The sequence below is a fragment of the Euwallacea fornicatus genome, chromosome 11 (genome assembly GCF_040115645.1).
Source record: "Euwallacea fornicatus isolate EFF26 chromosome 11, ASM4011564v1, whole genome shotgun sequence".
In the NCBI taxonomy this organism is placed as follows: Eukaryota; Metazoa; Arthropoda; class Insecta; order Coleoptera; family Curculionidae; genus Euwallacea; species Euwallacea fornicatus.
The window spans coordinates 5,069,310-5,093,521 of record NC_089551.1 but is presented as its reverse complement, the minus strand read 5'-3'; the positions used below and the strand labels follow the sequence as shown (position 1 = coordinate 5,093,521).

Below are 24,212 nucleotides of genomic sequence, written 5' to 3'. Positions count from 1 at the left end.
GAAAAGAACGAAATGCTAGAGAAATGAAATTGAATATAGTTAAAAGTTAAACGAACTGAAGTTAAGTAAAGGGAAGAGAAGAATCGTAAGGTGAAAAACACTCTCCAATGAAACAGCTGTAGTGGTAATGGCGAAACCGCCATCATCGCGAACAACGATCCTATAGCAGCCACTCCATGAGGAGACATTTTAAAAGATTTTTTTTTTTTTTTTGAAATAGAAAGTTTAATTAAATCCACCGGGCACGTGAAAATTCCTCGGCGATTGCGATGTTGATAAGAATTCTTCAACAAAAATTGATCTCTCGATACTCAATCGATACCGGGTTTTGTCTAATGTTCCTTTAGAGGTGGACTGAAAGGAAATTAAAAAGGGAGGAGCGTGTTATTCAAGTGTTGTGTTCTCTTTCTATGCCACGGAAAGCTTATTTAATTGTGGAAGCTTTTTTAGGCTTTTCTGCGCTTGTACGGGATTGATTTTTACAATGCCGCTACCGTTTCGCGGCCCATTTTATATCTGCAAAATGTATCTAATCGATAACAGAATTTGGGCCCGTTCATTTCAGAAATGAGGAACTGCAAACGACTTTCTTTACATCCACAAACGAGTAAGGATTTTCCTCATATGAGATGATGTATGATGATTGTACTGGTATGACGAGTATGATGATTAACTCACCGTTTTATGAAAAGCGGGTTGATCATCCACAGCATAAAATAAGTTCAGGTTGGGTTACTTCAGGATAATTGAGGTTAGTAAAGGTTAGATTGAGGTTAGTTCAGGTTAGTTCAGGTCGACGAGTACACCCCCTGAAGTAATGCCTAGTGGCGGTCCCGGGGCAATCCAGGGTGAAGAGAGGAGGGTTTTAGTGGGTAGGCGTCCCACTCAGGGACGAATCCCACATAACCCGGTTGTTATAACATCAGACCAGATAGCTTTTGAAGGTTTCCCTCCTCTATAAAAAAAAAGATCGACGATAACAAGGAAGTAAGGAAAACCCTCAAGATGTTAATATGGATGGCCAAGACGGAGTAATGGAAAGGGCTGTGTGAGGATCTCGAGCAGGACGTCTCGGGATTCGGCTACAAGATAGTGGCCGGGACAGTTGGTGGTCCCAGACCGAGCCACCTGGCCAAGGCAGACATTATCAAGCTGGAGGATGAGTTTTTCCCCAGGAAGTAGGGCGTCGGATGGACACAGGAATTAATGTTGGGGGGACACGAAGACGTGTCTCGGATCTCGGTAAAAGAGATCTGATAGGTGGCGAAGGCCCCCAGGAGTCATAAAGCTCCGGGAAATGGTTATACCATGGGAATGGAATACCCAAAGAGGTCCTTAGCTCGTGCCTCGGGACTCGCAGTTAGAGTATGACGAACTGCGTCACGCCAATCCTGGTGGCGGGGAAGTTCCCGAAGATCTGGAAGAGGGCCAGACTCTTTCTGGTGGAGCAGCCGAAACGGGATTTTGTTGATGCCTCGTACCGGCCCATCTGGCTAATCCAGGGACTGGGGAAGTTAGTGGAGAGAGTGGTGAAGAACAAGCTAATGCAGCATATCTTCGGCATGGGAAGTGAGAGATAATTTATATTTGTGAAGGTCAGAAGTACCGTGGACGCCATGTTAGTGGTGATGTATATCGTGGAGGTGGTTAGGAGGACGAGTGATGCACGCGAGCTTCTGCATCGTGGTGAGCATTGACGTAAAGAACGCGTTTAATTCGACGTCCTGGAAGTTCATAGTTCATGTGTTGGGGAAGTTCCCCAGGAAAAGGTACTTGAATGATGTAGGGCGGTCGTACTTGCAGGAGAGATTTGCGATGTTGCCCAACGGGGAGGCTTGAGAGTTATCATGTAGAGTGCCTCATGGGTCCGTAATGAGCTCCGTCTTGTGGAACCTACGTACTACGACAAACTGCTGACAATGGGTTATCCAAAGAGCCTCCTTCCAGCGGGGTACGCGGGCGACTTGGCGCTGATGCATACCGCGGAGAACGGGAAAACCCTTAAGACGAGGATTACTGAGGCTATAGAATTAGTCGTCTACACGTTCTGCACCAAAGATCTCACTATTGCAATAAACAAGACGGAGATAGTGCTCTTGGCCGAAGGAAGGAAGATGAAGAGCATGAGTCTGAGAGCAAACAGTGTTGAACAAAACGAGAGAGTGCGTGAAGTATATGGAAGTGCGGCTAGGAAGAGATGCCAGGTTTAGCGAGCATGCTCGCAGAACCTCGGACACGGTGGGCGGGATCATTCGGAAGGTGGAGAAGATCCTATCCAGTGTGTACGGGGTAGGGCATGACAGGAGGCGGGTGCTAATACAGGCGGTGTAGTCGGTTTTGCTGTACGCGGCGCTGGTGTGGCATGAGGGACTGGACAGCAAAAGGTACACAGCCATCCTGGAGCGGGGGAACAGACTGCTCGCAACCAAGGTGAACTGTGCTTACTGATAAAAGAAGAACAATTTAGAAGAGAGGTAAGGAAGTCAAGGTCGAGACGAGAGAGTGGATGATCAGTGAATGGGAGCGAGAGTGAGCGAGGTATGAAGGGTGGACCAAAAAATATGTCGGGAACATTAGGCTGTGAGTCGAGTGTGTATGGACGAAGTGGGAGTAAATATTAAAGCAGATGTTTACTGGGTATGGTGTGTTCGGGAAGTACCTGTGGGGAATTGGTGTGGAAGAGAATAATCGCTGATGGTTCTTGGTTCTGTGGAGTTGGAACTGCGTTTGTTGTGAGAGTGGGAGCACACGCTGTGGGAGTGTACCGAGAGGATAGAGGTGAGCACGAAGGCCAGGGGCAGAGGTCTGAACTTGGCTCGAAGTGCAATCGGGAGAGAGCTGGTTGAGAGCGAAGAGAAATGAAAGGCATTTGAGTGCATGACGGGTACAATTATGAAGGTGAAAGGTGAGCGAGACCACAATGAGAGGAAAGCGGTGAATCGAAGTGCATAGCATGTATGGTCAGAATGCTCCAACGGAATACCGAAAGACGATTTTCTTTGGCCAAGAGAAAAAGGGGGGTGATTTTTTGAAGGTAGGTGAGTCAAGATGCAAAGCCTACGCTACCCAGCTGAGACCATCAGTCTAACAAAGATCCTCAGTCGGGTGTCTTTGGAAGATTTCCATGTTATCAAGACATGAAGAAAGGTTACTTCCGTTAGTTCGGGTCAGTGAAAGTTATGACTGATAGTGACACATGTATTGAAGAAGTCTGTCGCCAAGTGAATGTCTAGGCACATACTCCAGAAAAGAAATTGTAGCTCAAATATTTTGATTTACAAAGGTGAAAAATTCTACTAAAAATATACGTTTGCTAATAAAATAAATGTATGTTAAGACGCAAGTTTTATAATCAAACGTATTATCACATCAGTCCAAATTTTACATTTTCTCCCGACGAACTCCATACTAGGAGCCCCTTAATGTGAATGTCAATAGTGATATCGGTTATTTCACTACAGCAGTTCTTTCATGTTTCCAGATAATCATCAAATTCAATGTTCTGCGTTTCTGTGGTGTTTGAGAAAGAATTTTGTGATATTCAATTGGACAATATGTATGCAAACAAGCTCATTGCAATATTAAGAAAGCAGGGCTTCAAAAATTAATGTTTGTCTCCCTGAAGCTTAATATTATGAAATGATAAGAGCAAGTTCATTTCTGGCAGGCCAACAATAGCGTTATTTATCTCTATTTAACTCTTACGTATTAAGGTCCTTGAGCTTTTCATCTTCATCTTCATTGCGTTTCACTTTTCCATCATTTTGAATTTAGTTTTTTCAATAATCAGCCTGCAATGATTAAAAAAAAAAATAGGAATATCCTCTTCTAGATCGTCATCTCTGTCACTATTGCTAAAATTTTGAATATTTACGAAGCACCTCCTGATCCTGTCAGCCTTAAGAATATTTAATGCCGGAGAAAGGTTTATTACAGCATCCTTTATATATACTATAGTATAGTCAGTTTTTTCAGAAGTTTGAATAATTTTTTTAATTTTGAAGATACAAACGAAGGCAACAAATTAGGCATATAGTAAAGTGTTTGTGATGCGGGTTACAATTTTTTCCTATGGCTGTATAAATGAAGTTAGATTTGACGAGAAAGAAAGTTCTGAATGCAAATTTTCCGCTCGCTTAAAATCTTTCTGGTAAATCATTACCGATGAAAAGTCTTTTTCATACGTTTTATCGTGCATTGAGTCGGCTTTAGCCTCTAGGGGTTCGCTCGTCACTCGGAAGTTTTTTAGTCTTTATTTGCACGAGTCTTAGTTTTCTCTCAATTCCAGGCTGTTAATATTGCCTTAAAGTTTTCTTTTTATGTTTCACTACACATTTTCATGCAAAATTGAACGTGCTAATTTCATCCATTTTTATAGCGCAGATTTTGGATTTTGTGACTTTTTGGATAAAATGGTAAGTTTTTTATGATCTCGCTCTTTCCCGTTACTTTAAAACACTTCTCTCCATATTGAACTATAAAATCTGATGTGATTTAATTTGAAACTTCACTCTTGCTCTTGAGTGCTGCTAAATGAAGAAAAAGATCAAATGAATCGGCAAAGTCGCCCTCGAAAAGTTAAAAATCATTGCAGAAGGTCCGAGCTTTAAAAGTTATTACCTCTGATTTTCCTGCGTCGAAATCCTTAAGCAATAAAGTTTCCGTATGGGGAGGGTTCGGGGCCTCTGCGTGGTATTTGCGGGGCTAACTCAAATCATACATCAACTGCGCCCCATTGGGGATTAATGATGCCAGCACGGCCGAAATTAACTTCCTGGCGGCTTACCACGGCAATCATTTTAACATATTAGCCATTTGTTAGAATAACAATATAGGTTTAGAGCTTCCAGCTTCGACTTTATTACGTTAGTCGACGATCGGAGGATTTGTGTCGGTAATTGAGTTGCAACAGCGCTGAAGACATACGAGGATAGTCCCAGAAGTACACGACTTAACACTTAACGAAAAAAAATTGGAAAATATTATATTATTTCTCAACATAGTTTGCTCTGAGTTTGACATACTATTCCCAGCGATATTTTATACCCTGTTGATAGTAAGACGCATCGAATGTTTAAAAATCGGCATCAAGATCAGGCTCCATCTCTTTGTCATTGGCGAATATTTCTCCACCGAGCCATTTTTTTATCTTTGGAAATAGAACAAAATCTGAGGAGACTAAATCTGGCGAATAGGGTGGTTAATACAAAGTAAATAGGACTTTTTCGCCATGTGTTGTCGCTTTTTCCAAATTTCTTCGCTCAAATGCTGCAATAAATATTCTATATTTATTGTTTTTTCTTTAGGGAGATAGTCAACAGAAATTATTCCACGTACATCTTAAAGACCTGGCACCATCACATTTTCTGCAGGTGGAACGGTTTTCGACTCCCTTGGAGCCGTTTCTCCCCTTTGAGTCGGTTGTTTCGACTCTTCTCGCGTCTCAGGTGTGAAGCAATGAACCCATTTTTCATCAATGGTTTTTCTCATGTTCGCAAAATCTCTACTAGAGTTCGCAAAAATGGCTTTAAAACCAACACAAATCAACCCAACACCTCAATCTTAAAATATAAACTTTTTTAGGTCAGTCCTTTGTAATATAGGCAAATTGTTAACCAGAAAATCTCTCCATTCATTTCTTTAATTGAGCTTCTGGCATAGATATTGAAGACGTTCCAACTATCATTTTAGCTATTATAATCTTTTCTAACATTGAATTCAGCAAGTTCTCTCGCTTACATTAGAGCTTCGCCAAATTCTGATCCTCTCATCAGCTTCGCCACTTATAGAGTTTCACGATTAAAACAGAGTTTTAATTTTAGATCACTGAAGATTCCAGAAAATGTAATTAATGCTTGATGAATAATAAGGATGCCCCAGACCATGAAAAGGAGGATTTCTCGACGTTGATTAAAATTGGTCTCGCATTGTTAATGTGTGTGTTTTAGGGTAATTTAGAAAAGAAAAGGGAAGAATTTTAATCTAATTAGCAAGACAGAGGAGAATTATTTATTCTGAATCGAAGAACTTAATAGACACGAAAATACAAGTTCAAAAAACAACTTGGACATATGAAGTGGTGAGGAATCGAGATGGGAATCGGGATACAGGAGAAGTCGATTGCATCTAATATGCTCTAGTTCTAAATCAAAATAACTGAAAATCGGGATTATACGAAATTAAGCAATGACTGACCTGACTTAGCTATATTTATTGATGTTTGTTGTCGTGGTGTCCAGGTGTCTATGATACGAACACTATAATTGTTACAATTCTCCAGGTTACAAGTAATCAGCCTATAAATTACTGAACTCGGTAATACTACCCAGTACTACGACAATTGTAGAAAACCATCGATTTCGTTACTATTGAGACTACATATCTACATGTCCAATAATTTGAAGGCAGTCTCGGTAAAAATCGATCGTGGACAAACTTCGAATCTTTTTCATATATATCATTATACAGGGTGCTAATCAAGTACGTCCAGATATTTCAAGGAATTAATCTCTGACCGATTCCAATACAAAAAGTTCCCATTAACATATGGTCGCAACAGCTCCGTTGAAGAGATACAGGGTGTTTAAATTTTAATTTTAATGTGACTTTCTGTGAATAATTTTGCACACAGATGAGTCAATCGGATAAAATTTAATATTCACATTTTTTTTATGATGCAAAACCCAAATGTTATCTTAGTTTTTTGATTACCGATAGAGGGCGCCACGTACAGGGTTTCATCACATTTATATTGGCCTTAACTTTTTTGCCCCACACTGTAGGTCACTTCTGTATTAAGGGCATTATTGTACATTTAATTTTATTCAAAAAAGTACTCTTGGGAAATATCTATTAAATTTCATCCGATTGACTCATCTGTGTCCAAAAATATTCACAGGAAACCAAATTTAAATTTAAATTTAAACACTCTGTATCTCTTAAACGGAGCCGTTGCGACCATTTGTTAATAGAAACTTTTTGTATTGGAATCGGTCAGAGATTCATCCCTTAAAGTATCTGCACGTACTTAATTAACACCCTGTATATAGTTGATTCCTATGAACATACAATCATCACAAACATGTGAAATTATTTACCTAAACGAGAGATGTTCTTGAGTGTGGTTACATTTTAGTGTCGGCAAAATAAATTGTTATTTAGCCAAAATGCAATTATTATGTAAAGTAAACTAAAACAAAAATAATTATTTTCGGTGCTTTCTCAGATAAACTGAGAATGGTCACATTGGTTCAAAACATTTATTTAGCGCTCATGGACAATGATTGGACGTACATCCAGTGCTTTCGTAAAATATGAAATAAATTCATTAGTATTAAAATAACATGTTTTGAAAAAAATTCTTGAACCCGTCGATTTAGTATTTAAAAAGATATATATTTTTTAATATTACTAATATTAATGACGTCATTGCTCTCCGAGGTACGACGTCATCGGCCTTTTTTTTTAAATGACAACCCCCATTTTTCATCCCATATTTTTTCCAGTATAAACCATAAAAAAACGAGAAGGATTACATAAGACATTTTTTGAGAAAAACAGCCTTGAAATATGTGTAAACTAATTATGCTTGTTGTTAAGCGAAAATCATTTTTCATTTTGTGTCCATGATTATTTGTGTAATACTTACCGCATAAAATTGTTTAAAAATAGGCAAGCTAACCGAAGGAGAAAGAATTAAAGTCCTCTAAATGATCGATAATAAATGATAAAATGATTTGCAAATAAGGTGCGTATCCAAACAGAAGTCGTAGAATATAAATTTATCTTGATAGACAACCAATTAACCAAGCCGCGGTTACAAAATTTGAAAAAAAGTTTAGAGAGTTTGGACATGTCCAAGATATGCCTAAAACTGGTCAATTCTCTATTGGAAAACAAAAAAATCAATATTTCTATGGTACTGTAAGAAGATCCATATTCCACAATAAACAATGTTTCATCTCTGTTTAATATCGCCGCTTCTACTGTGCACAAAACATTGAAAACGAATTTGAGTACCATCCGTGTAAAGTAGAATTCATTCATGAACTCTCTGAAGATGGTTTAGATCGTCGAAATCAGTTTTCCGAACAAATGCAAAAATTCTGTAACAGTGATGAAACTTCTGTTAAAAAAATATTTTTTCTGACGAACCCACGTTTACTTTAAATGACCACACTAACCGTCAAAACTGTCGTTATTGGGCTCCTGATAATCGCCATTGGGCGATGGATTTGAGTTTCATAGCCAACACCCTCCAAAAATTGAATGTTTAGTGTGCCATAATAAGCGATAGAATTCTGGATTCTTATATTTTCAACGGTGCTTCAAGTGAAGAACGATATTTGAGTTTTCTTCAAGAATGATCAGTGCCAGCGCTAGTTACTTTATGTATATCCCCATTCAGAAGAACCCGATCTGCCGAATACAAATTTACCATTTCAACAAGATGGAGCGCCACCCCATTATCCAGTACCTGCGCGAGTATACTGAAACAAATGTTTTCTAAATCGTTGATAGGAACAAGAGGAGCTATAGAGTGGCCAGCTCGTTCACCTGATCTGACACCCCGTGACTATTTTTTGTGAGGATATTTAAAAAGCATAGCGTAATCCACCAAGCATTTAAATTTGCACGATTTACAAGGACGGATTCGAGAAGAAATAGAACTTATAACTTCAGACATTATCGACAATGTTCAAAAGGAATTTGTTTACTATGTTGCTTATTGTCAGGCAGCGAATGGAACTCAGTTTTGACATAGTGTTTGGTAATTTGTTTTTTTTTCTATATTTTGTAAATTGAATCAATGCTATTTTTCTCAGAAAATGTTTTATGTCCTTCCCTAATTTTTTTACGATTTGCGTTTCAAAAAATGTGCTCTTTAATATTTTCAATAAAAAACGTGGGTTGTAATTAAAAAAAAATACCGATAGCATCATATCTCGGACAGAAATGATGCCATCAATATGACTGATATTAAAAAAAAAATTGTTTTTTGAAAACTAGTGTCCGAGGATTTTTTCCAAAACATGTTAATTTCAATTTTAATGAATCTATTCCACCTTTACGAAATCAATGTATGTGCGAGATACCGTGAGGCATCAAGTAATCTTTGTTGGGTAGATTTACTTCTGGTATATTTTTCCATTTTGAAATAGATAACGCTAGAAAAACTGGTACCGACAAAACAGGCACGTTAACCTAAGTCGGCAATATGGTACTTTATATCATTGGAAAAGAATCTCCCATTATTTGTAAGGTGTTAGTATAGAAATCGCACTACAACCGTAGGTTCAGGAATCGCTCACCAAACCAATCTCAGAGGAAGAGGAAAGCACTGCCAGCACAAGCAAACCTATCTGTGTTGTTAATGTATACAGTGTGTAACATTTAACCTGAAATATCGAAATATCTGAAATACTAGGCATCCCATAAAAAATATTTAGTATCAAGCTTTAATTACTCTAAGGGGAAATGTATTAGTGTCTAAGTCGATTCACCTCCTCTCCCCCCCTTGTGATCAGGTTGAGGGTTAACTTTTTGGTTTCAAATTCAATATTCGGATAATACGTTTAAAAATAAAAAGACATTTATCCGAAACATTTTTTCCATTTATGCTAGAAAACACTGTAATTGATGAAATTCAATTTCACTTTCGCTTATGATTTGCCAAAAGCTTTGATGATATCGGTCCTCGAATTATTGAAAATGTGAATTTTTATATAGCTTTTAATTAAAATAGATGCTCGAAATGGTGCCCCTAAACGTCATTGTAGTAACTTATCCGTTTTTTTTTTAAATAAGCTCTCACACCTACCAAGTGTGTGTTCTGGAATATTTACACAAATGTTTACAATGCGCAGAATCATATCCTCACGAGTCGTTGGTATTTCTTTATAAACCTGATCTTTGAGATATGACCCCAAAAGTAAATCCGGCGGAGTAAGATCTGGAGATCTTGCAGGCCAATTCACTGGGCCAGATCCGCCGATCCATTGACCGTTACAATTACGATTAAAAACTTATAGTGAAGAACTGAATCGTGAGTTGGACAACCGTCATGTTGAAATCACATATTTTAACGCATTTCTACATTGAAGTCCTGGAGTAATATGGGCTGTTCATTTTTCAAAATATTCCGGTACATTTCATCATTTATGTCTTTCAGTTATACGAGGGCCGATAAGTTTACTGCCAATAATTCCAGACCAGACGTTAATAGTTCAAAGTGCGATCAAAGTCCAAGTACTCAACTTGTCGAAGCCAATGTGGATTTTCAACACTCCAGTAACGCATTTTATGCTCATTAACTTTAACATGATTTGTAAACGATGACTCGTCAATGAATAATATGCAACGAGAAAAATTGTGATTGCGTTCAATCTGTCCAGATGTCCACCCACAAAAGTTTAAACGAATTTGAAAATTTTCCTCATGAAGCCCTTGAAGTACATAGATATGATAAGGTTGAAAATTGTGCATTCTCAGCATTCTCCACACACTCATATGAGAAATTCCTGATAATCCTGATATTTGTTTTGTGCTCACTTGGGGGGATTAAAAGCCACAGCATCTAAGGCTGCAATTTTATTGTTTTCTCCACACACAATAGCTGGGTGAGTTCTTTTCTTGTGATTTACAGTCACTTCGTTAAATTTTTTAATCACCCGATAGAAAGAAGTCTGGGCTGATGGTCTTTCAGGAACACGCTGAACGCAGAGATTAACAGCATTATGTAAATGCCTACCAGCTTCTCCCTATACCAACACCATTTAAATTTTCTCTTCTAGGGTCAAGTACTCCATCGTGAAGCCGTATTAACAACAGAATGTTTAAAATTAGACGTTTTATTCGTTCAGTTTATTGTTTAGTTGTCACATTTTATTACCATAATTTTTTACCATACAAGAGATGGAGCGGAATCAACTTTAGCACCAATACATTTCCTCCTCAGAGTAATTAAAGATTGGTACTGAACTTTTTTTTATAGGATACCTAGTATTCGAGATATTTCGACATTCCAGGATAAATGTTACACACTGTATATCATATAATATATATTCCAGAGCAATGTGGCTATTATTTAGTTCGCTTATAGGAAAAAAAAACAGATTAGCACGAACAGCGCCTTTACAGAAAATGCTGTAGAGGAAGAGAAGCTCCAGCACCAAGTCGAATACCTAAAATCGAAAAAGTATAAAACTAAACGAGAAATTCTAAAATAAAAAAAAAAAACTTCGATTGTTTCTAATTTTTCGTTTTAGGTCATCCCAAAGATTCTCAATCGGATTTAAATCCGGCGATTGAGACGGCCACTCTAAGATAGTAATTTCAGTTCTGTCATGTAATTGATGTTCTGTCAAAATCAAAGACATTTCCTAATTTGTAGATGGTGACATATGTTGCTCAATAATGTCTTTATATATATAGAATTCGATCCATAATCGCGTCAATTTTAACTAACGGTCGAACACCGGATGGCGAAAAACATCCCCATACCATTATACCACCACCACCATCTTAAACTCTTGGTTTTTGATACTTAGGGTAAGACCAATTGGTCGCAAAACATGCATTTACCCATCTGAACCAAAATGTTTAATTTTAGTTTCATTACTAAAAAGAACAGTAAATCACTTTGAAAAAGACCAAAACGAATGTTAGTGAGAAAATGTTATTCTTTCTTTCTTATTTTTTTTTAGAAATGAATGGTTTCTTCGCTGCAATCCTTCCTACCAAGCCCCCCTCACATAACTGACGTCTTACAGTTCGATCACTTAGAGCAATGTTGGTATTACAAATTTCCTTCTGAATAACTATAGATGACTCTTGAGGATCTCCAGATGGTATATTTTTTATACTTCGATCAGTAGTAATGTTGGTTTTTCTTAGACGTTCAGGTTTTAAACCATTTTTTACATCTCCGAAATTTTTAAATCTCTTAAGGATTTTGAAAACAGCCTCTTGATTAATTTTCAAAATTTTTGCTACTTTTCTTTGATTGCAAGCACGACCGGACATTTCAACAATTGCACTTCGAAAATCTTCTTTTGAAACATTTCTTTGCCATAGCACGTATGAAATTTAGCAGACAATCATGTGGAATAACTGATAATGCCTCGTAGATAACAAAACTACATGGTACTCCATACTTTTGTCCAGCAAAAAAATTGGTTTTAACAATAACTTTCTCGAAAATAACATTTCCAAGGCAAGTATCATATGATAAATTCAACAATATTTACGTTTCCTTATTCATAAACTTTGAGGAGACCAACATGGGCGATCAACTAAAAATCATTTTTCTTAAAATTATTTCATACTTTTATCAACAACTGCATAATTATTTGTCTTTCTTGTTTTTGTGTTCATTATTCTTTTTGCTTCATGATTGGTTGTTCACTTGCAAATATTCCCTAATCTAAATAAAATACTTTTTACAGCATAATAAAAAAATATATATATATAGAGTCATTCACGGTGAGGGTCCTATTAAAAGTTTACGGGGTTCTAATAGAGCTAGAGATCTGAAATTTTGGATACTGACGTAGTGGAGTTTGGTCTGTTGAATTAAAATATTGGTATCGTTGCGACGTTGACAGATCAACGTGTAACTGACAACAACTTTGTTATTTTAAATGGCACACTCTGTATTTTATTATATTTTCGAATTTCCCGGAAGATTTACACCCCAGTTTATCTATCATATGCCATAGCTATGATGAACCGTTTTTGAAATAAATATTAGAATCTTTGAGAGTAAAAGGCACCACTTATTAGTTGATTCGGTTAGGAGGAGGCTATAGCTTAACAACGTACAATAAACAAAATTGTAACATCCTTTATAATAAACTAGATCTACGTAATATAAATAAAATTAGAGATTTTGCTGAAAATGGCCACCGTTTGCTTTGAGACATTCCTGGATTGAATTCAGAACACGAATGTTTGTAGCTCTCTGGAGCTCATATGGATCAAGCAGATCAAGTGCTTCTCTCACCCGTTCCCGTAACTAGTCAATATTTTGCATCTCGTCCCGGTATACTCTATCTTTAATGACACCCCATAAATAAGCATCAACCGATGTAAGATCTGGTGACCGGGGTGGCCAATTCCAAGAACCGTAACGCTGTATCCATCTATCTCCGAACATCAAAATAAGTTGGCACTCACTTCATTGGTGCAGTCAAAAAAAATTATTTCGAAAACGGTTCATCATAGCTATGGCATATGATAGATAAACTGGGGTTTAAATCTTCCGGGAAATTCGAAAATATAATAAAATACAGGGTGTGCCATTTAAAATAACATAGTTGTTGTCAGTTACCTTTAGATCTGCCAACGTCGCGACTACACCAATATTTTAATTCAACAAATCAAACTCCATTACGTCAGTATCCAAAATTTCAGATCTCTAGCTATATTAAGACCCCGTAAATTATTAATGGGATACTCACCGTAAATGACCCTGTATGCATTAGATACTGAGAGTGCTCCCATTTGGTTACAGTGTTGTCCTTTAGCACATAATTTCTTCTAAAATAATTAATAAATTCTTGCTTGTCCTTCGACATTAGGTAAATAATAAACACGGTTTTTGTCATTTCTTTCGTTGCCTCAGATGTCTTCATTTGGTGCTATATATTCATCATCATTTGTTCTTGTATTCCGATGTTATACAGAGTCGGACAACATTTAAAAATATTTGCAGGAAAATTTGTGATTTCGATCAACGCGTAAATGATTCAAACATGGAAATGTCTTTTTTAAAGTGCCAAACACATTTTCAATCACTCTTCTTGTTCATTTATCAGCGCTGTTAGAATCATTCTGAGTTTGAATTGACGGATCTTCATAGGATGGTGGAATGAACCATTCTTTTCGCGAATAGACTGTCTCCAACCATTTTCTATACTCTCTAATAATGTACTATTACGAATAGTATGAACAAGAACGTTCTGAATACTAACATAATAGAATTTTAGATTGGGACCGCATAGGGCCATACAGTTTATGGAATGTTTATCGGGGCGATCTACATAAGCTGGCTCGTTGATTTTAGGAGAGTCTATATTAATAAGTGCTCCATCCACTATACCATGTACTTCTGGAAAATTGGTCAATAAAGGAAATATTTGTATGGCATCTACCATGTGAAGAGGCCGTGACACTACTCCATCGATTTTACCTCATTAACGGCATTAACAACGTCATGAACGAATCTAAACGTAGTCATTGTTCAAACATCACGCACGTCGCAAGCACCATAGTACTGGCCTCCATTCTCAAACCAGTATAAAGCAATTAATGTTCTTCTGGATGGTCTCAATCCATACCATCGCACTGTACTATTTGCCAGCATCGATCCTATATCCCGAAGAAGGTCTTCAAATTGTAGTTGATGTGGACAAAACTTTCGTTGAGTTCGGTATCACTCAGAAAATTGAAGTCTTAAGTAGAATCGATATTCACGAGGATTATCTTTGCAATCACGTGACCACATATTGAAGCTGTCCATAGGTCTGACAAACATTTAGGAATTGGAAAACATCAGCTCGCACGACTATGACTTTTATAAGCTCTTTTTTGAAGATAGTCGAGATACTAGAGAATACATAATTCAAATCCTTACTTTTAGGCTGGACTTGTTATATTTCTTGACCGGATACAATGTAATGGTGTTACTAGTCAGGTCAAATTACAGCGACTGCTTTACTGGATGATGACGAAGACGATCAGAATATCACCGCTGCTGAGTTCAACGTCTCTCTAACATTCCATCGGAGTTGAGAACAATTCGGAGACCAACCAACTTAGAATAATCATTGCAAAAGTGTTATAATCTATTAAAGGGAGCTCCATTCGGGTTAATAAAACGCGAAGCGGAGGGTAAAACCACATCTAAAGACTAGCAAGGACGCCGTCAAAGCAAATCCATGTTGGACAGCTTCATATAATGTAACTACTCGATGTAATGAATCAAGAAAAAAGTATGATTTTCTCAAGAAACCACTATAAACCTACTAGACTTGTGTACTTTGTGAAAATTAGGATTATAGTTTTGTTCGTTCGCTATATGGTGCAGAAAAATATGGCTCGTCTCAAGTCGGCCATAGGAATAAACCAAGCTCATTACAAATAAAAAATAAATGTAGATGATGAATGATAACTGACAGTAATATCCAAATCCATTCATGAATACGTCAATCAAAGCTAGATCTCATCATCTTTAACCGGACAAGAACTCTATGAATAACGCATCCGAATCCAGAGTTCAGATCTGAGAAATGGAAAGAGAACCAAATTGCACGATGACCACAACGATTAATCTCTTGGAAATTTGTGAACGAGAGGAATAGCGAGATGGAAAATATTCAGAAGGCAGGGTCAATTAACTAAGTCAATTAATTTTTGAGAGTTGGAAAGTCTAGAATAGGTAGTGAGCTAAGAGTTAAAATGATGGAGTAGTGAGGAGACGCTTCTCTAGGAGTAAGTTTGTTGTTTCGGAGATTTTACAATTAAACTTTTACATTTACAATGTTTCTAACTTTAATACAAGAGAGCTCCTCTCAAAGGGGCGATAATTCGTTAAAAAGGTAAGTTTTGGCAAATATCGTAATAAGGATTACTCCATAACTTGACTTGTTCCACGGATTGCTAAAAGAGAAACTTTACCAAAGACCATCTTTTTCTGGAACCCAGAAGGAACTGTATGATAGACCCATATGACGATGGCCTCTACTCTGGATCTGTAACTGAAGCAACATGAGGGGCATATTTGAAAGTGGGGCAATTCGAACTATCTACATTTACTCAAACAGCACTCTTGAAATCCATTCAAGAAAAAGGCTTCGACCAATTGTAAAATCCAGGGATGCTACTCGCATTCTGTCTACAACAAAGAAGATAATTGTAGAAGAGCTTCCTGACAACGTGCACTCGGCAAGGGAATCCAGAGTTTCTTACAGCGGGGCATCATCAGCCATCTGCATATATTGGCAAGTTGCAGTCTACTCAGGTCAATAAATCACAAACAATACAACATAATCACCTGATTATAGCAACAACGTGTCTGGGTCTCCCTATCGCGCAGAGCAAATTAGTTGGACTATCTGTGAGTAGTACCAATGCCAGAAATGAGTCTCGGTTCGGTATCGCTTGTCTCCAGGACGAGATATTCGATTTCTGGAGAAGTGCAGGCCCTTTTTGATTTTTTGGTTTCACTACTGATATTATCTGCAGAGCGCTGTTTCGCAAGAGAACGTTCCTCATTGTCTTCCAGCAGAGTTATCTGGATTCGGCGCGCACGTGGAAAACTCATGTGCCTAAAGGCAATACACAAAACGAGAAAAAAGTGCTGTTTGACGTCTAACCGGCGCTAACCAGAACCCCCATTTCCTAATTTGACTGAAAAAAACACGGAAGCTGAAATCGACTACCCATAAATCTAAACGCCTCTGATGAATCTTATAAATCGGATCATCACTCTTCATTAAATATTTAAATGGGCATTTGACTGCATTATGAGCTATATTTTTGCGGGGTGTTATAATGTCGGGTTTACCCTTAGGGGAGTGATGAAAGCCACCCTTTGTTATAAATCAGTCGGAACATAAACACAGAGCCGAGATACAAAGGACAGATTCGGTTAATATTAAATCAGCAAGCACTCTATGCATAAAAATTGCTTCATATTTAACGTCCCGATCTGTTTTGAGGCTCCTTACAAATTCAGATAAGTTCTTGTGGGGTTAGAGAACGCCAAAAGCAGGAACGTGAAGTCGACTCGGTGGAAATTTAAATTGAGGTACTTTTTCTCGAATTTTCGACATTTCGGTAAAACACACGCAGACTTTGATCCTCTTCAGGACAGCAGATATTAAATTCTAGGAGACCTCGTTTAGTCATTAAATCCATTTCAATTTCCAACGAGCAAACTTTAATCCGGCACGCACTTTACGAGCACCCAAAACGACTTTGGCAGATGATATGCTAAGCAAGGCAGGTGAATTTAATAAATACATCTGCCACTTGACTAATAATATTAAAGTTGGATTTACTTGCTAAATCATGCCTGGCGAAAGGGCGAGGGTCGCATTTATTAGACTCGAATCACTGTGGGGCCATAAATCCCCGACGAAGGTTCATTCCCTTTAATGATCATTAATTTTTCGATAAGTTCCTTTTATATTGTTCTGTTGGGTCGTCTGTGGAAGGTGTTAATTCGTGAAAAGTTAAAGAACGCCTAGACCATGAAAACCAAAAGGGGTATGAAGGCAATACGAAATTTTCTCTATATAGGTATATTATTATACAGGGTGGGTATTAAACATGGAATAAATTTATTTTCTCGCTCTGGAATTAAAATAAAAAATTGTGCCCGGACACGTAGACTTTAGTTTACATTTCCACATATTTTGGGTGGGTAATATTAGCCGTGACGTCATTATTGTTCCAGATATGATGTCAGCGTAAGTTGTTTTTTAGTGGGCACCCCTCTTTTGGGTCATTTTATATGAAAGGGCACACTTTTTTATGTACAGGAAACAAACTTTTTTACTAAGTTGCATAAACATTTTTTTGATAAATTTTCTAAAATATATTTTTCCTTACGGCGACGATAAAATGAATTTCGACGAAATACGGTAATTAATAAGTAGAAACATTAAGTACTTACTAGATTAAACGTTCAAATTGGAACTCTACTTGCGCCTGGCAATATTTCAAATGGTCGCTAAATTCATTCTGAACCATATTTACTCTTTCTTGATTAATATTAGCGCATTCTGTTCTTATTCCATTGTTTAATTGTTTCAGGTTTAATGTTGTACACAACATTTTTCAGATAATCCTACAAAAAATAGTCTACAGAATTAAGATCCGGAGACCTTGGTGCCCACTAAATGACTCCACGCCTTTCGATCAACTTGTTGGAAAATGCTACATCATCGAAATATTTCCTGACCTGAACGAACATCCTGTATATTACATTATATACAGAGAGGGCCAAAAAACTCACATAAATTCGTTAAAAGTTGAAGGAAATATTTTTTTGATAATACTGGAACACGTGAAGTATTGTGTTGGTTGTATAATTTGTGACATTTAAAATATACAGGGTTGCCCATATAGTAGATAAACGGGCGTTTTTATTTTTTTCCTGTGGAGCCCCATGTATATTACGACTTTTTTAAGTACTTTCAGAAGTTCTGAACATATTTCAAGCAACATACCATGTCTAAAGGCACCAGGTTTCGAAAAATATGCAAAAAAATTAAATGATGATAGAACTATTAATTCTTAAAAAACAACAATATAAAGTGCTATAACCTAATCTATTAAATATTTAAGATATGACTTCTTGACAGTGGGCGTGCCGCAATTCAAATTCCTCAAAAACTTTTCTTATCATTTGAAGAAGTATTTGTTCAGTTTCTTGAGTAATTTTATTTTTTAACTTTTCGATATTTGCGGACTTATTTAAATACACGCACATGTTTCAGAAAACCCCATAAAAAAGTCGAAAGGAGTGAGATCAAGCGATCTATAAGGCCGCTCTAATAGCCATATTGCGCAAATATTTCAATAACTGTTGAATTTAGACATGGTTATGTTACATAAACAATATTCGGGATTTCTCAAAGAGCTCAAAAATGTCATAATATACATGGAGTTCCATAAAACAAAAATAAAAAAACACATTTATCTACTACATGGGTAATCCTCTATACATATTTATTATATTTGACATGTTCCAGCATTTTCATGAAAAATATTTTCCTCAATTTGTAACGAGTTTGTACAGAATTTTTAGTTCTTTATATAAAGGGCATATCATAAACATGCCTACAAACTTTCAGGGGACATAGAGCTCATGAAAACAAGTATTTAGAACGGATAAAGTTAAGTCCGAAATCGCTTCGTTTCCAAGATGCAAGTTGTTTAATATTTCATTAATTTTTTTTCTTAATATTTGAAAAACGATTTGGAATATGGACATGAAATTCGGGATACGCTGTGCCGAGATAAATGTGCACGTTCCTGAATAGACAGAATATGTTCATTTACACCAGTGGCGACTGTGTGGCGATTCAATGAGATGTTTTTGATGAAAAAAAATGGTGCGCAACTCAATTTTTTTTAAAACGAATATTTTTTTCATATTATTTCATTAATTCTAAATAAAAAAGAGCTCTTAGTGTTTTGTAGTTCAAGTAGCCGTTTTTGATATAAAAACCATTTCTTATTTATATATCTACCAATATACCCGGTATACGTTTCCAAGTGGGATTTTATTAGAATTATTTAGGAGAAATTAATTTTATTTTATTTTAGTACAGGTGGAGGACATAAAGACAAACAATTTTATGTCCGCATCCCAAACCGTTTTTGAAATTAAAAAAAAAAAATTACATTCTGTATTTTGGAAACGAAGAGATTTCTAACTTAACTTTATTCGTTCGAACTTGTTTTTATGAGCTCTACATCTACTGAAAGTTTGTCGGTATGTTTATGAAACACCCTGTATAATAGCACGTCAAGCTCTTGTACCGTGCAGTTCTAAAATGGATCCTCTATCCCTATTAAATTATTACCAAACCATTTTTTTAAAATCAAACGCAATTATTGCGATTCAAAATCTATTCATTAATTTTTGAGGAAACTAACTATATTTGGTAAAAAATTCAGTTTAAGAGTATATAAAGAATGAAAACAATTTGTGTGAGCGCAAAATCGACAACAATTTTTGGTTTTTGGTTGTTTTTTTTTATTTATTTATTTTAACCAAACTGTTTGTGAACACAAAATCGAAAACAGGCCAATCTCCTGTCAAGGAATAAGTTTTTTCTTTGTTTACGTACCATTTAATTAAGCTTGTATTGCATTTTTTTACCAAATTTATAGCTGTTTTTCTCAAAAACTAATTGACAGATTTTGAATCACGATACACCATTGAATGCATTTTTGAAAGACTTTCACTCAGAGGCGTCACTTGACCAATATTGCGATTTAAAAAAATCGGCCATTTTGAGCTACCGGTAACGTAAACAGCATTCAAAAAATAAACAAATGTCAAAATATTTTTTTCTCATATTTAATGCTGCTTTTGAATTTTGAAAAAATAATAATTTGTTAAAACGTTAACAGAGGGGGTCAAATTTAGATATCCCCTAACCAACCAATGTTACTAAAAAATTGTTTTTTTTTAGCTCACATCTCTTTTTCGACTCGGCTATAAATATGGCCGCGACAGTAAAATTAGTAACTTTTAGTCTTGTGACGCAAACAATTATTTTCCATTAATTCTTATTTATTTTACATTTATTTTTGTATATATCACGAAAAATATCTTATATCTCACGGACACTAAATCGCTATGAGAAACTCATTTTTGCTCTTTACGGATGCATTCGCGGAACATTTGATAGTATTTTATATACCAAGATCGTGAAGTACACTATTATAACCCGAACGTCACGCTTAAATCCCGTAGCGCGCATCTAAGACGTAGGGAGGGTCAAAAGTATTACACAACCTCGTTGTATATACGAATTTTTCCACTATCAGATTTTATAAATGCATAGGAAACTTACGTAAGTTAAACATACATTATATCCGTAAAGCAAAAAGTCACCGCATTTTGAACTATAAGACAACACGTGACATCCATTTCCATTTGAACCTTAATTTCGTGTTTACAGAGGTTCCAAAAATGAAGTTCGCACAGAGTGTTGTAGAAAGAATAGCAAAATCTTTTTTGTTCCTATCGTAATACATTCGAGTCAACATGCACTATAGATGTACAGCATTCGGTATATTGGGCTTTTGTCACGAGTTGACAAGTAATAAGCTTATTTTAAAGATACTCCCTCCAAACCACCCATGTGGACAATGATATATTATTGAATGATTCGACTCGGGGCGTATATGTTCAGGGGTCGCATGGATTACTTTAGCACCTCATCGCACCATCCAACCTAATTCTACCACGGATATTTAATGTACGTATGTGTGGGTGTGTGGGTCCAGATACCTTTTCATTTACGTCTTTAATACCACCAACACCCTAAAATTAAGTTGGTTTTTACCACGTCGTCTCGGCCACATTACTTTTATTTGCCCTGGAGGGCTGTAGCGATCCACGCGACTAATCTCATTATTATGTAAACTCTCTTAACAGGGTATTAAATTATTTGCTTACTTTTCGCTTTTATTTGGCAAAGTCCGATTTTCAAAGAGTTAAACTTGTTAACTGTTCTGATTAATATCACAAATAATCTGTTTTACTTGCATAATAAGATTAGTACGAAGACGTCATTATTGAACGGCCGGCACGTTCACCTGATGTGACTTCCTCAGACTCCGTCTATAGTGGAGACGCATACAATTTCGTTTTTAAGATACCTCATCTCTAGAGGGGGAAGGCAAGTTGAAGATATTAGGCGGCATTTGATCCATAAGTCTTTATCCCATATTAAATACAGGAAGGGCTATCGGCCTCATTGCCCTTTCTATCCGTGATCAAATATTTTACATGCTTTGGAGAGTTTGAAATTAACAATACTTCAGCTAATAAGTGGAAAAAAAGGACAAAAATCATAATTCTTGAAAACAGTATCAAAGCGCGGTGGAGGGGAAGTTAGATTGTTTTGCCCATCTGGTTGAGTATAGAGGGTTCAGTATGGTCTAACTCTTTATTCTTCTTCCATTTGTTCTGCAGTTGTTTCAGCCTTTGCGTAATTTTTGTCATGTGTGTTTGTTCATATAATAATTTGTTGGGGGGTTCGGTTACGAGTTATCAGGATGTCTTATTTTCGTTATCATTGTCGTTGTAATTTTTTCTGTTGTTTGTACAAATTGTTTGGTTTTTCTTGTTGCGTTTGCTCTGAGAATGCGTCCATGGTCTGGCAGAGGTCTACAAATGAATTTGTAAATCTTTGTTGCTGTTTTCGTGCTGATCCCTTTGTTTTTGTAAGTCAGAATTATTTTATTATGATGCCACGAACAAAATATCGTACACATACTGGTTAATTTAGCAAATAAAGAGTTTTTTTTTTTGAGAAAATGAAGTAACAGTTTTGACAATCGGAACTGGTGGCTAGGGGGTTTCATTTTCCAAGTGGTTATGTAACAAAGCCAGATGCCTCAATTTAGCAACTCAGTTAAGCAATGTAACCTGTAACAGCATTGTTGGTGTGTATACCCCATGTAGTTTTACTGATGCAACGCAGTGTGAATTTGCTCATATCTCAGATATTTTATTACAATTTCATAATAGTAATCATAGCAAAATTAGCAAATAATTATGTGTGACACTCATTAGGAAATGGTTTTTGATATAAATCACGTTATATATATCGGCAGCTAAGTTTGTTAGGTAGAATCTGCTGCTGCACTTGTTATGAAAATAGCTTTTAGTAAAAATGATTAGAAACGATATTATTAACGATTCGCTAAACAATATGAAGGGGATCTAATGAAAATTATCTTAAATTATGTTTGGGACTATATAAAGTTGACAAGAAGGCAATGGACACTATAGCAAGCCCCCCGTGATCAATACCATAATTGCTCAAGATTGTTAAACTCGCAATGCCATTTTGAGGTGTTTAGGGTCTGTAAGGTTTGCATCATAGAATTTCCACCATAGAGACTAGATTTAGGTACTCAAATAAATATTTCCTCAACTGTCGGTAAGGATTTTTCTGGAAAAATTGCAATTTCGCCATAGTTTTCATCAATAATTCGACCACTATAAGATTTGTCAACAGGGAAGTATGAACTTCCGCTTTATACAACTGTTCGCTTAGGTGTATCTATTCCCACTTACTTGAACACGACTCTCGGTAAGGCCTATCCTCATAGCGATCTCCTCCCTCATGAAGATGTCGGGATAGTGCGTCTTGGAGAAACACCTCTCCAACTCGTTCAGTTGTGCAGGTGTAAACCGGGTTCTATGTCTCTTCTGCTTCGAGGGTTTCTCACCATCGTTGGAACTGTTGTTGCTCAGTGGGCCACTAATACCAACCCCCAAACTGTTCTCGCATAGTCCGGAAATTCGCGGCTGATCTAACACTTTCAAATCACCCTGATGTCTCTTTAGTTCTTCACCGCACATGTCCTTAATACCTAGAATGGAAGATGACTCGAAGTGAGGGGGTGCGTTAATTAAATTAAGTAATATGTATGCAATTAATTAGTTGCAATTTGTGTAATTGGTATAGATAGTTTAGAAATAGTTAAGGAAAAATCATGTTTGCGAATCGCGAGCCCCGTCCCTACTGAACATGGCAGAACAGCTTCAGAGCCTCGTTGGTATATGTCCTAATTGTTTGGCCTACCAGCGAAGCCCAATAATATTGCCTTAATGAGGGCGAGGCTGCTCCAATTTAGCCCATTTAACTAGCCTATCGTTAGTATGCTGAACCGCTAAAGACTTTCACGTCAATTAATGCCCCCCCTAACTTACCAACACCGACAGAGCCCAAAGTATTTAACATATTTTTGGGCTGACGATAAAATTTGACGCACTGCACTGTTTATTTAATGAGTACTGATTTGATACTGAATTCTGAATATGTTGTTGATGCCGAAAAGGGACATAAGTGGGAAGCGGACCGATGGGGGCCAGACCCCTAAATGGGCGGAGCGCTATCTATGGGCGGAGCGCGCGCTTCCATTATTTCTTTGTAAAGGTATCAGGGATAATAAAGATGAAACGAATAAGTCCCAAAGTCTTTTCAATATGAAATTGTAAATTTATTTGTCTTTTTTCCTTTCGATAAAAATTCTTTTCTGAAACATTAAACATTTTAGGTACCAATTTTGAGATCATATCACTTTTGGTTTATCACAGGATCTGTTTCTGTTAGATTTTATTGCGATTTCGCTTTGGAGCGTTCGTTGGACCTCAGTCTCAAGACTCTCGTCCAATCGCATAGCGAATTTGTTTTGTAATGGTGCCATGAAATGATTTTATGGTCACTGATTTCATCGCATCGCTTCAGTTGTACGTAGCTAATTTTAGTAGCAGAAAGTTGACTGATTAAAGAAGTATAAAATATTATATAAACGGTGAACAAAAAACAAATTTATTTGGCACTTTTCGTCTGACTTCACGACAGATGTGGCGTGGTGAATGGAGCGAGTAAAAATGAAGTCGGTGTAGTAATTCGCGCACTTGGTCCAGAATTCGGACTATGTTTAAA

General features: G+C 36.8%; 1 protein-coding gene across 3 annotated transcripts in view; it reads right to left on the bottom strand.

Moving 5' to 3' along the window:
* LOC136342282 (homeobox protein orthopedia-like) overlaps positions 1-24,212 on the bottom strand; it is a 77,658-nt gene that overhangs the window by 34,578 nt on the left and 18,868 nt on the right. For 2 of the 3 annotated variants that reach the window (XR_010732618.1, XM_066287938.1), the window contains exons 1-2: positions 23,474-23,556; positions 22,835-23,133 (exon numbers count right to left, since the gene is read on the bottom strand). Coding sequence is in view for 2 of the 3 variants with exons in the window: in XM_066287938.1 (XP_066144035.1) it covers positions 22,835-23,133; positions 23,474-23,504 (330 nt within the window). In the remaining variant the exon portion in view is untranslated. Of the gene's footprint in view, positions 1-22,834; positions 23,134-23,473; positions 23,557-24,212 lie in introns of those variants that run through there. The other variant, XM_066287939.1, reaches the window with a different exon arrangement.